Genomic DNA, 14,695 nt, shown 5'->3' with positions numbered 1-14,695 from the left:
GGGTCTCGCGCATGCGCACGACTGAGCCGGCTCCATCGTGCGCATGTGCGCTGGGCCAACATTGACCCGCTTGCGAGCGGGTCTGAATCAGGCCCAGAGTGTCCTCTAACCTCCCGACCACCAGTGGAAGAGTGTGACCTATGGGTGGGACAGTGCTCAAATAGCGGGACTGTCCTGCTAAACTGGGTTGGTTGTGAGGTATATAATAGATAAGCAATAGGCAATAAATCTCTTTATTAGTTAAAAAGCTATTTTATCCTAACTGCTGCAGCACCTCTTTAGATATAGAAAATGCAGTTTATAAATTACTCTCATACACAATATTCTAAACACACAATATACTTCTCAAAAACATATATAATAGCAAAATAAATTATTACTTAGCAAGCTAGCAAAACTCCAGACTGGTCAGTCGCATACTTTAAAGTGAACACAGAGTGCCTGATTCAGAGATGTACGCTAATGCATTCATTCACAACTGCAATCTCTTAAGGACTGCAGTTGCTAAAATATGCTAACGCTTTCCAAAGCTTAGCCGTGCAGGACGTCCACTGCTGCCTTCTCATATGTGTTTGTCAACGTGCAACAGCATAGACATTGGTACCACCGATGCAAATTGTGCAGCCACGCAGTTTGTAAGTCAAGTCTGACCAGCCGCCAAACACTGCAGCTCTCCTGACACGTAGAGAGCTCACATATGCAGCAAAGGAGATCGCAATGGCTAATTTATGCACACCCATGAAAAGGCATTTAAACGGTCTAACCACCCCTCCGTTACCACCTCCAAACATTGATTACCTGTCACTCATTTTGTGAGTGGTTCCAATGTATGATTGTAATCACAGTGCAATCGCTACACGTGCGCAGTGCGGCTTTCGCAGATGCACATTTGCAAACAATTGCTCGATCTGCAAAAATATTGACTTTGCATAAATCCCCGCATCAGGCCCTGAGTTATTTTGTTGGAGTGCTCTCTTGCTAGGTGGTCACCATCCTATTACATGCAAGTACATACTTTTAATCCTCAATAGGTAAAGCTTTAGCATCTAATGCTGATCTTTCTTGATTGCTGAGAAACAATAGCTACAATTTCCCAATTTTAAGGCACAATGAATACAGTTCAACTTTAGCAACAAAATTAACATTCAACACTCACAATTTGTATCTCAGTCCGAAATGTACTTGTAGTCAGCTCTTATATTTGTCGTTCTCTCAAATTGGCCTCCTCTCTTTGCAATAGTCAGGCCCTTAGTTCAATTATACATACTGATTCAGAGTTGTACGTAAACCCGAAGGTTTGCATACAACTCCGATGTTTGAAAATCTGTATTGCTCATGTGCAGATTTCCGTCTGTGAGCTTGACAGGTTGTGGCCATTAGGGGTAGGCTTCAGGCAGCATGCTGGAAAACTGGGGAGGAGGTGTTGGCTTCATATTCTGGGCATGCTGATTCCAGTGGCTGCATCCTTCTATGCAGCTTCACTGGCTTCAGCTCTGTGAAAACACCGGCCATCCTGAGTAACCTTAAGTACGAACTTAAAGCTGTCTATGCAATACAAAAGAAGCCACACCCTTGCTCCAACAGAACCAGAACATATGTGTAAAAAAGATATCAAGTGTATGCAATGGCGCTAAATGCAAAAGATTGCAAATGACAAAAATCACACTTCCCTTGAATCTTTACGGTTGTCCACCAGTCAATTGATTCTCAGATACATTTGCAAATTACACAAAAACATCACAGTTTAGGGTAAACAATAATCTCTGAAATTTCTTGGCCCTGCACCTTTCCTTAGTGTCTCCGGAGCTCCACCTCCACTGTGACCTGCCTTGGTGAGTCATTATTCTAAAATCCAGAAAAATCTGAAATACAACATGCTTCTGGTCCCAAGCATTTTGAATGTGGGAGACTCAATTTTTATTTAAAAGAAAAAAAAAAAGAACAGTAACAGTGGAGAAGCACTAGAGGTGTAGCATGGTGGCTACGGCACCCCCCCCCCCACCAAAAAAGAAAAAAAGTGTGTGCTAACTAATATATCTAATATACCTGCTATTTATATGTATATATATATATATATATATATATATATACACACACACACACACATACATACATGGCAGGTTCATCCATACATACAGGCAGGGTCACGCATACATTCATTCATACATACATACAGGATCGATCACACATACAGGCAGGGTCACATACATACACACAGGGCTGGCTCTAGGGGTGTTCGACCAGTGCAGTCGAACAGGGGCACCACACATAGAGGGCACACCCCTCCCCAACATCCAGTACTGTCCCGCTGTTCCACCCGTGGGCCGAAGTGGCCCGTGGGTGGTCCAATCGGGAGGTTGGGAAACGCTGGAACCCGGAGTCTGAATGGATGCTGTGCGCATGCGTCCGGCATCCATTCAGTGACGGGAGAGAGGCTGGGGGAAGCCCAGCTAGTGAGTCTTCCCACCAGCCAACCTGACGTTATTTGGAGGTGTGCCATGCGGGCACGCCCCCAAATAACGACATGTAGGGGGCATGGCCTACAGTAATTAGGCCATGCCCCATTTCCAGTCGCACGCTGTAAAGAGCAGTCACAGGGTGATCCAACCCCTGGAGCTGGCCCTGCATACACACATACAGGCAGGGAGGGTGATAGACATAACTGGGGTACCTCTCACCTTAAGGTGGACCCTGCAGCTTCTTCCTCGTCAACATGCTACTGTAGCCCCGCTCTCTGCTGGGGTCAGATGAACATGTGCTGAGCTCCACCAATCAGGGCTCAGCACAAGCTCCTCTGACCACAGAGTCTCTCACTAGAGCAGCAGGAAGGCAAGACAAAAACGCTGCTGCTGCTCTATATCACAGCACCTGGAAGGCTGGGCACGGACCCGGCAGGCTGTCAGCTACTTGACAGCTGCTTCCGGAGTCTGACTTCAGGGTGCCCTCTGGCAACCAAGGCGCCTGGAGCTCACGCTCCGGTGGAACTGCCCTCCGTACGCCCCTGGGTGGCTACAGACACTGGCTCGGGGAAGGTGGTGGATACAATGTGCTAATTAATGGATATGGACACGTGGTGGATACACTGTGCTAGTTCCTGGACCAGGGCAGGTGGTGGATACACTGTGCTAATTCCTGGATATGGACAGGTGGTGGATACACTGCTAGTTCCTGCTCTGGACAGGTGGTGGATACAGACACTGTGCTAGTTCCTGGCTCTGGGCAGGTGGAGGATACAGGCACTGTACTAATTCATGGCTATGGGCAGGTGGTAGATACACTGAGCTATTTCCTGGCTCTGGGCAGGTGGTGGATACCGGTACTGTGCTAATTCCTGGATATGGACAGGTGGTGGACACACTGTGCTAGTTCCTGGGCCTGTAGTGGATATACACTCCACTAGTTCCTGGCCCTGGGAAGTTGGTGGATACAGACACTGTGCTAGTTCTTGGCTCCGGGCAGTTGGTGGATACAGACACTGTGCTAGTTCTTGGCTCCGGACAGTTGGTGGATACAGACCTTATTGCTGGTTTCTGGCTTTAGGCAGTTGGTGGATACAGACACTGCTCTAATTCCTGGCCCTGGGCAGTTGGTGGATACAAACACTGTGCTAGTTCCTGGTTCAGGGCAGTTGGTGGATACAGACACTGCTCTAATTCCTGGCTCTGGGCAGTTGGTGGATACAGACATTGTGCTAGTTCCAGGTTCTGGGCAGTTGGTGGATACAGACACTGTGCTAGTTCCTGGCTCTGGGCAGTTGGTGGATACAGACCTTATGGTTACAGACCGTATGGTCTGACTCTAGGCAGATGGTGGATACAGACACTGCTCTAATTCCTGGCTCTGGGCAGTTGGTGGATGAGACAAAATAAAATTCTTGCCTAGGGTCTACACATTGTGTATGTGTACTACTGTCAATGATATTTTTCTAAAAGAATGTTACTTTTCTAAAAGGTGGCTAAGATTTTAATTACGCTTTAGAAGAAAATCCACATTTGAATGTAGTAAATGTAATTATGACATGTCAGTAGCAGTCTACTGAAGTTCATGGTAAATGAACCATTACATTTTCCAACAGTGTTATGTGATTACTACCATTGTCATCAATAACTGCAAATGGTGAAATTTCAAACCTGAGGTACCTAGCCAAGAATCATAATAGTCCAGATAGCTGCAATATCTAAAAATCCTGCATTCGCCATAACTGTACATTTTACAGAAAACAAATACCCAGTCAGGAGGATAGGAAAAATATAGTCACATACTTGAATTTAATCAAAATTGTATATTTTTATTCAGCATTTCCACAAAATGATGTATGCGCAGCACAATGCAAAGTGACTCTGGAGTTTACAAACTTAGAATTCAGACATTTTTCAATATGTGCATATATATATTTATATAAAGGGTACATGCATAGGCAGCAAAACCAAAGTGAAGCTAGATTAAGCTACGAGTAATCTCAGTTCTAACTTTAAAAGTTTGTTTAAACAGCTACAAGCCAATGAACATACAGTAACATCACATCGCTTACTCTTTCTCAATACTGATCACGGTTTATATTGTCAAGTTTAGTCTTATATATAATTAGCATTAACTACAAACACTCTAGAGTGGTATGGAATTCCCAATGTAGAACATCCTCATTGTATAGGTCTTGTATGTCTAACATTGTCTTCTCTGTACCTTCTTGGTAAAATGGATTGGTATGTTTCTGTAAACCTTTAGAGAAATTTACTGATATCATTCTTTTAAAACAGAACCAGTGATCTCTGTGTTGCTGGACTGTTTGATTATATATTACATCTTTCACAATTCTGCTTTTTCACTGGTTATTTGTACTGACTGCTGACTAACTTCATCTCAAGCTAAGCTCAATGTTTCCATCTGAATGTAATCATTGTCCAGCTATTTCAAGTTGCTCTATTATGATCTTAATGTATCTACCTTATCATTGGCTTGAATAGTCGAGATTGGAGTGAGCTATTCATACAAATGTTACTTCCACTGATGTATTTGTTTGGAGTGGTTGAAGTTATTAGGGTCTGTTTTGGCAGCAATGCCCCTATGCCATATCAACTTGCTGATGTAGTCAGATATGAGCAAAGTGGGAGCTTCACGACAGATAAGAGCTATGTACACTTTATATACTATAGCAGAGTCTATACAGAAAATGTTTAAAGACAGGATAGATAGATATTTTTAAAATAGGCCTTTAGGGTTGGATTACAATCAATACTGCTGATTATCCAGTTTGTGCTATTTGAAGACTCAGTATACCTATTGTGTACAGCACAACATGTAAAACACTATTACGCTGTACACCTAATGGATAAATATTGACAGGGATATTCATTGATTTATTTTTTATAAATAATAAAATACCTGATTCAGTTTTACCTGAGTCCATGTTTTTAATAAAGTGCCACGTTGTCACCTTACATGACATGATACATTTCAAACAATTATTAGGTACTTTACATGAAGCAAAAGATATGTTTTAAACTACTTGAAAAATATTTATTCAACAAATACTGAGAGTCATTTACAAACCAGAAAACAATATTAAACAGCTGTGCCTATTGGCACACAATGTCTATGTAGTAGCTCTGTGCAGTATTTTGTTGGCTTGTGATGCATAAAAAAACATGTAGATGTACTAACATTTTGTCTGACCACCCCTTTACTTAATTACAATTTTTTGTTCAATAGAGCCCCATTCATATCTTATATAACACATTACAATAACACGTATGTAAACATCCAAGCTTTATTTCAAGTGTCAAATGACTGCACTTTCTGTTTAGATTAAGCAAAAAGACTGCCTTTATAATTTGTAAAAGTATAACGTAGCACCCAACGCCTAATTAAATTCACCTCCAAGGTAATTTAAAATCTATTTTGTGACCCTGATGTCTCCTCAAACATACACAGAAGCTCATCAGTCACATCCCCATTGCATCTAGACACCTAATAGCAGTCAATTGAAAAACAGCCAAACTCCTCCCTTCCCTCGATACGTATCTTAATCAAGAAAGTCTGGCAAATTTACTCTCTTGAATGTATTACTAGTATACTTCTTGACCGTCATTCCAAATTTTCCAAAGTATGGGATGCTTGGCTATCCCACTTCACACCTCGCACCACATCTCATAGCTAAGGTACTTTCCTTCCCAAAGTTTTATCCCTTATAACCGATGCATACTTCAGAACCTCCCCCCTCTCATTTCTTGTACTAACATGGCCATGCTTCTCTCCCTTCCTATCCTGGTCCACCCACAACCAACCCAAAACTTGTAGTACAACACCTGAACAGCTTTTTGTGGTTCCCATTCCTTTTGGTAATGCTTCGTAGCTCTCTGCACTATGACATCTGCGACTAATATATGCCATATGTTGTTTCCACTATTGTTCACTCTTTGATATGCTCCCACTCCCCTCCCCTTTTTTCTTATTTCTGTATCCTCTCCCCCTTCTGTAAAAAATCTATAAAATGTATGGTTACAAAAATAATCTATTTTGAAAGCCTACCAATAGTGTACTGTACAAACAAGTGCTAAAATGGAAAGCCTGCATAAATACACACTGTGCACACTTCTAGCCCCACAGAACAGAATGTTGTCTCTGCCATCTTTCCAAGAAGCATTTTCAATATTGCAACTAGTCCATATTATCCATGGAACTTCTGCCCATACAATATCTGGCCGTCAATTTCATTAATCCCTAATAATGTGTGTGTGTCTTTGTGTAAAAAAACATGGACCTTTGCTTAAAAAAAATAAGCACATAGAACACCAGAGCAAGTAGACTTTGCTCTGTACATCTGCTTTTTTTGGCTTGTAAATAACTCACACAGTGAGATTTCGGTAGCATTGCAGTCGTTGTACGCAAATTGCTGCTCCTGCTACGTTCCTGATACTGGTTGTACTGATTGCTAGTGCACGTTTTGCAGAGTACAGTATATAAATACAAAATTAAGAAGGAACACTGATCTCTTCAGGATTTGGCAGTAAATAACATGACATGTTTAGATGAAGGATACATTTTTTACAATAGTTTCCCTTTAAGGCATACATCTATAATTTGTCAGGCTCACCCCAATGTCACAAGTATACAATAAATTGAAAAGTGGACAAAGATACAGTATTTACATATATTTTCTAACACCATGGAAAAACAATGATTGAATTACAATGCAAAGCTTTAGCTATAAAATACTATGGAAGTGATCTTCAATGGGTTGCAGAGACAGTAATCCCAAAGTGGAGTGTAGTATTAAAAATATTTTAAAAATATATAATTCAAAAAAGCAAAAGTTGTGCAATTTTTTAAGTGTATTGTTTATCTTCTTAAAACTGTACTCTTCTCCCAACGTTTCTGCAGACTGCAAGGACGGATTCTGTACAGTGACTGAAAAGAGAGGAAATCTGTAAGGAAAAAATACATTATTTTTACATGTTATACTTAGCTGGTGATAAGAACATTCATATTGTACTGTATACATAGCAAAACAATACAAGTTCACATATAAACTTTTTGTAATATGTATCTAGTTAATAGTGGCAGACAATGGCAATGTTCTATTACCTTTAAATATACATACTGTCTTTCTACTGAAAGTGATTTTAGAAAGCCCGCAACACTGTACTTCTAAGGGCCGAACTCGCCAAGGATCCCATAAGGCTTTTGTCAAGACCTTGCTGTTTTGGAAAAGAATGATATACAATGACATGATTGCTTTCAAGGAGAAGACACCTTAGAATAATGTTGCAAATAAGTTTATTAACTAAAATGGTAAAAACGTAAAAAAAATTCATACCAATGATAAAATAAATTTGCTTTCATTGTCTAGTAAAAAAACTCAGTGAACAGTTATTTCAGACTGGTTGATATGGACATTTGAATTGTATTAATAAATATTCACCAGAAAAGCAATATGATGCCAGAAAGCTGATCCAGACAGAGGACATATGTATACACAATGTGCGCTTCCTGCAGTACATGTGCCATTTGCACCTACTGTACTGTATATCTCCATGCCTGCACATGTCTTTACAGGGAACTGCATTTATAAGTCAGGATGTGATGTCTGCAAGATGTAAAGTAGTACATCTTATAATGGTAGGTGCTGGGTATATGAGGGAATGTATATGAGAGAAACCTTGCAAAAACCAAGATTTCATCTCGAGGGAGAAGATTATTTAAATGTGTATTTGATGGTGGCAAATTTCCATTTCAGCGGGGGTTGCATAGGACTTTCCTCCTAGCAAAAGTAACTGAATTTTACATTCTCTTGTAGTTCTTTGTATGCTCCAATTGTGGGAAAGTTTATCTTAAGGCCCCTACAAACTATACAATATTTTTGACGATTTGGACAATTCCGACACATCAGAACGACAGATCGTTGAAAATGTGTAGTGTGTATGCACTACATCTTGTAGTGCGTGTTCCTGTCTGGTTCATCAGCATCATCGCATGATCTTTTGTACATGCAGTAAGATCAGGCGATGCGGCTAACGATCCCATGCAGCACTATGCGGGGGGAAGGCGGCAAATCGGGTGGTCGGGCACCGGATCGCCCAGTGTGTACGATCGTGGGCGACATAACTGGGTACACAATTGTTTAGGGTGTACCCAGCTTTAAGGTGAATTTTGACCAATGTAAAAGACAATACACACAAAAGTGGCACATATAATAACTACTTTCATTTTTTTTTACTAATTTAAGACAAAACAAAAGTCTAAATGAAGCAGTACTTTACAAGAAAAAGTGAAATTAATAAAGGTGGAAGCCCAGGCATTGTAAAATGTTACACTGTCAAAAATTACTTTTAAATAAATGTACAAAATGATGATTGCTAAGAATAATGATATAGAAAATACATTTTCTGGTTTATACTTCACCTGTTTCAGTATTCCTTGTAACTCTTTCTGAGACCACATGTCAGTCAGGAAAAGACGAGCAGCCTCTGCAGCTTTTGGTGAAGCTCTGTAAGAGTAATATATAGAAGAAACAACTAAGACATTGCTCAAGCATTATCTTATATTTATGTACAACAAAAAGATTAATTATTATTGTTAACTACTTTATACATATAGCAAATATAAGGATACTGTAAATACATATTTGAACCACATAAAAGAACACTTACTTATACACAATTTAATATTACATTGTGCGAAGACAAGCAGAAGTGTTGCTCTTGCAAAGAGGACAGCTTTGATTAGGGTATGTGAGAAGATAAGCTGGGAATGGGCATAAGGTAATTAGGCTTCCCAAGGAGCAGTCCTAGAGTGCTTGACTATCCATGGGTCACATATAAACAGATGTTGGCATAAACCTGGCTACTTATCAAAGTTGTAAAATATTTTCAATGACTATGAAACCCCATATACTTATCACTGTCAAAATTTAAGCAACATAAACCATTTGAAGGAATACGATGCTAGAAATACAAACCCAGATTTGCACATATTGACCAAATTTCCCAGGAGGTTGCTAGAAAGATTCTGCTTTGCCAGCTGAGGCTGGGCCATTACAAGGTTTCTCATGGTGTAGCAGGCTGAGGACAAGATATCTTCTGAATTTGTTGCATTTCCAGAGGTTTGTGACAGGAGGCGAGAAACATCAGGGAGTACCTGTGTTCCTATAGACAAAATAAATTGGTAAAATGAAAGGCACTATGAAAAAAAGATTGCAAAATAAAAAATAAATAAAATAGTTGTAAGACTTCTTACCCATGCTCCTGTGAAGAGATGGGTGACGGGACATATTGCTAAGAAGCGAAGTTCCCGTTTTCACCACATCAGAGTTTCCGGATTGAAGCAAGCGTGTGATTTGGGGCAGTCCATTTTCTTGCAGGCCAATGATCTGACTCATCCCATTGGACATCTGAAAACAAAAATAAATATAAAGTTATTCTCCTTCACAGTGTTTGGCCAACAGCAGAAATAGGGGAGGCAGCTGTACTGTAAGGCCTGGTGCATCTACTTTCACTACTTACAATTTAACGGCTGAGCTCAGGAGGCAAAAGCACAAGCACAGCCTGCGCACTTCCCCTGAATTATGGAGCAGCTACCGACCTATTGTACAGTAGTTACCAGGCAGTTGTCACTATTGTATGTTGGCCATGCCGCCAGAGAATGGGCACTAATGAACACTGGGCCACCACAGAATGGACTTTTCATTGTACACCAGTCACTAGACAATATATCCTGAATTGTTTATGAGTTAAAGTGGACTTTGAATACTATATGTGAGGTTGTGGCTTTGCACTGTACAGTATACCACACGCTAAACAAATGGCTTTGCATTGTACACCAGCGACCAGGGAAATGGCTCTCCATCATATACTTGTTTGAAAAATTGGCTCAGTGGTTACTGCACTTATATATTGTGATGAATCATTGCAGGTTCTTATGTATGGAGGCCAAATTGGGTAACAAACGAGCTTGTCTCGTCACTGCTCCGTTAAGTAAAGCTTTGCTTCGCCTACCATTGACATAGGCCAATAGCAAACCATATTGATATCTATTTTTTTTAATTTTCAATGAATGTATTGAACATAATAAATCACTTTAGTGTCATCTTATGTTAATAAAGTTATTGAGAGTGGCAGCCCAATAAAACTACAGGCTGATGTAAACAAGAAAAATAAATTACAACATAAAGTTATTATGGTTTATTATGTGGTTGTAACTCACCGGTCCCTTGCTAGCAGTCAGATTTTGCAGCGCTCCAGCACATGCCTCCAGAGTGGAGTCTTTCTTGCTCTGTCCCAGAAGAGACAGATATGTTTTTATTGCACTAGAGTGAGACAGAAGCGAAGGGCCTTTGGGGTTAGCATCCTCTTCTGGAAGTGGCAACTCAAAGTTGTTATTCTGTAGAAGAAATAATAATAAGAAAAATTGACAGCAATGAAGGTTGGGAGAGAGCTAGAAATAAATTAGATTTTTACATTCAGGTTTAAACATCTTATGTAAAATGTATACTGTACTCCATTGTATCACTATATTGACTATCTTTCAGTTTTCAATTGTTGGTTGATTACAAATGATACTTTGCTTTCCAATCACTATTTTTATTGCACACTACTTGCTAAACAGATAAGTTAAGTTAATAACTATCAGATATTTTAAATAATCAATAAGGACTCAAAATTGCAGAATTTAGACAAAATAAATTAGTAGACAATTACACTTTAAAACGGAATGTATCATCACAACATGAATTAGCAAACCAAAACATGTATCATCACAAAATGAATTACCATCCAATACCAGGGTAATGGTGGCCTCATTGTTGGGTGATAACATTGAGCCTCCATCAATTCAGAAATGATCTTCTGAGCATAGTGTGTGGCCTGTCTCTAACAAAATCCTCCAGTTGAATAACATTATAAAGCCACGGTGGGTATCTATTGGTACTGGGACTATTGAATGTTATTACATCCAACTAAAGCAATGAGATGAAAGGAAGCAGCTATCTCTCCAGTCTCTCACCTTGCAGTGTACTGTAACTGGTGAGGGATCTACTTAACCACTGGCTATTGCTGGACCAGACGTGCTGGAATATTATGCATTCCCTCTGTTGTCCCTTCAGTCTGTGAACTGAGACAATGTGTTCAATCCCTGCAAACACTTAAACGTTTATTGCACCATTTTTCTAATAAATGTATTTTCAACACTTTTTGTTGACCTACAAAAATGTATATTTGTCTAATTAGAATATTTTTCCTTCTGATTCACTAATGAGACTAATGTTTTGCTTTCTTTGTGTTTTTTGTTAACCTTCTATTTGAACATGTGAGTATGTAATAAAAGCTCTGATTGCATAAACGTTTGAAAATGTTAAAAGGTCTGAATTTGCAAGTAACTGTATTTAATTATACATCTTCAATGGACATCATCTTAATGATATGTATAATAACTTCCCTATTTTGCTATACATATGGAGTGAATCAGAGGGGTGCCCTCTTTCATTCTGCTTTTCAACATTTCTATAGAACAATCTTCATACAACCTGTAAAAAGCTCTGCCCCCAGCCTGACCAAACAACACCAACAAGTTAACCCATGTCCAGTTTCCCAATAGGCTGCAACCTTTTCTGGGTCACAAAATTGGAATAACTATGCATTACATTGTAAAACCTCTAATGAGCAGGGCCCTGCCTACCCTTTTTGAGTTGAATTCTTTATGCTTTCAATCATGTAACCCTTTCTTCTGTCACGCATGGCTTAATGGATTCCCCTACGGAGGGGATGGAAGCTGAGGTTCCTGGAGGAGAGAGAAGCCGAATGCATGGGACCTGAAGATAAGATTTCCTCAACCACAGTATCAAACATTGACGAGACATGCCCAAAGGTGCGGAGTCTAACCAACTGGGAGGTGTTCACCAGTGACCCTTCCAAGCAAGATATGGGTATTTTGCTGTACCCAGCTGACAGGTCGCGGCCGTTTGAACAGGTGTCTGAGACTGAGGGAATAGAGACCAACTAAGCGATAGCCCAAGAGATATACTTCTACCAGAAGTACCTGGACACTGATACGGTACTGAAATGGCAGGTGCTTGAGGCACTATCACTATGACCTGGTGACAGAATATATGACGCACAGGTGCATCAGATGTGGGGTTACTAGTGTTGCCCACCGGTGGGGTAGTTGGACGCCTAATTGCATTGGAAGGATGTAATTGGATGCCCAGTTGCGTCGGCAGGTGGTACTAGTATATCTGGTGAGGTATGCCGGCGTGGTATCCGTATTGCACACAGACGAGGTGTTAGACGCACTGTGGCTCGAAGTGTTGGTATTTATATCGCACACATGCAGGATGGTACAGACACACTGTGGCTCGAGGTGTAGGTACTTGATTAACAAGGAGATCGTGTAGGGAACCTGCAACATGGTATCAGCAATACACAGGGTAGCGACAACGTTGCACAGGCCCGAGTTTGACAGCACTGATCTAGACCCATAGGTTCACATTGTAATACATTTTACAAACTATACATCTATAAATTATACATAAATATATATATCATATATATTACAATAATCATTCCCTTACACAATGTATATAATCTATTTATGACCCACAAGTAGTATTTACCTCAGAACCTATTAAATTTATCTGTAAATATACACTTTAAGGGTTAGGCATCTAAATATTAGCCATGCTTGATATGGCTACACTCATATTATTACTCAGTTGAATGCATCTATATTTTTCATTATATTAGTACCTATGTTACTTCCATGATGCAAATGTAAATGCACGGATCACATCTAAAAGATAATAATAAGATTTCATACCCAAAAACAATTACTGTACAGATCTACCGACATTAATGAAGAATTGTGAAGACTCATGTTATTAGATAACACATGTTACTATGTGATTATATCTTGGGAAGAAAATCCCAACTCCTTCAATCACAGTTGCATGCAATCCAGTATTATACTTCTGAATTAAATGTATTGTGCGCCCTCCACACACATTACACTGTTACCGAGAGAGCAGTCCTTTGTGCTTTCCTTTAAGCATACCGGCGTAATCAATGCCGGTATGCATGCGAAGAGTGGTGGGATGCATCGCATTATGTGCTATTCGATCTAATTCTAACTTTTTGAACAATCAGATTATAACATGTGTTGGGTATCGTATCTGTTTTTCAATTAAATGTGAACTAATATTGTCTGCCACTTACAGGAGCTAATTCTGTTTGTAGATGACAGTGTTTGTTACATATTAATTTAATAAAGAACAACAAAGATGTATTCTGGAACTATGAATGATGATAGCTCCTTCTCTCTGTATAGGATCTAACATGAATGTTCTGTACACTAATATTTGAAGTGAAAAATGGAGATAAGATCAATGAAAATGAAACTATTGCTCATATTTTGAGATCAAAGATTAATAAAGTAGAGATGTATAACAATAACAAGTGAGCCAGCAGATTGCTTGCATTTATAGGCTACCCTACAACTGGGGTTGTCAACTGCAATCCTCAACTACCCCCAAAAGGTCAAGTCTGCATGAGTTCTGCCTGTAGAAGCAGATGGGATAATTACTGACTAAGCAAAATGTGCATGATTAAAGACATCCTGACATGATGGGGAGTACATGAGTACTGAAGTTGAAAAGCCTTGGCCTAAGGGGTCTATGTATTAATAATCGCGGCACTGCCTGAAAGAGACACACAAGAAAAAGACAGTCTCAGGGGTGTATTACGGTAGTGTCACGGGCGTATCAGTGAACGCGGCTGTGTTCTCAAATCAGATCCACAACCACAGATGCCATGTTTAAAGGATTCAGGCAAGTAATGTGCTATTGAGATCATGCACTATGTTAATCAGGCTGTCTACCATGCCAATTGCAAACACGGCAGTGTACTAGGGCATGTATGAGAGGGCCCACTTTAAAATAATTTAAGAGACAGATGAAATATATATGAACCAAGAGGCAATCCACTGATGATAGGCCTGATTCAGAGGTGCACACAGTGTCCATGTTTGAGCAGTTGAGCGATTAGTTGCTACTGTGCATAAGTGAAAAGTCCTGGAAACCCTTACGGCGCATGCATACCACTGAGTGTATGCAGAGACTGCTGTTGCGTATGGGATTTTAGCTGGCGGCAGAAAGCCATGGGTGTTCATTGGCGGTTACTGAAAGGTGGATTAAAGTAGACACACACAA

General features: G+C 40.0%; 1 protein-coding gene across 2 annotated transcripts in view; it reads right to left on the bottom strand.

Annotated features, from left to right (window-relative positions):
- Positions 1-4,267: 4,267 nt before the first annotated feature.
- Positions 4,268-14,695, bottom strand: part of PKP1 (plakophilin 1) — a 76,863-nt gene continuing 66,435 nt past the window's right edge. Inside the window, exons 9-14 of one of the 2 annotated variants that reach the window (XM_088445774.1) lie at positions 10,702-10,878; positions 9,736-9,889; positions 9,458-9,644; positions 8,902-8,986; positions 7,585-7,697; positions 4,268-7,424 (exon numbers count right to left, since the gene is read on the bottom strand). In XM_088445774.1, the coding sequence (XP_088301900.1) occupies positions 7,623-7,697; positions 8,902-8,986; positions 9,458-9,644; positions 9,736-9,889; positions 10,702-10,878 (678 nt within the window). In that variant the 3' untranslated portion in view covers positions 4,268-7,424; positions 7,585-7,622. The remainder of the gene's footprint in view (positions 7,425-7,584; positions 7,698-8,901; positions 8,987-9,457; positions 9,645-9,735; positions 9,890-10,701; positions 10,879-14,695) is intronic. The other variant, XM_088445776.1, reaches the window with a different exon arrangement.

Source organism: Taudactylus pleione, unplaced genomic scaffold (assembly GCF_031769625.1).
Source record: "Taudactylus pleione unplaced genomic scaffold, aTauple2 ptg000387l, whole genome shotgun sequence".
In the NCBI taxonomy this organism is placed as follows: Eukaryota; Metazoa; Chordata; class Amphibia; order Anura; family Myobatrachidae; genus Taudactylus; species Taudactylus pleione.
The sequence above is the reverse complement of the archived record's forward strand: the minus strand, read 5'-3'. Positions and strand labels throughout refer to the sequence as shown.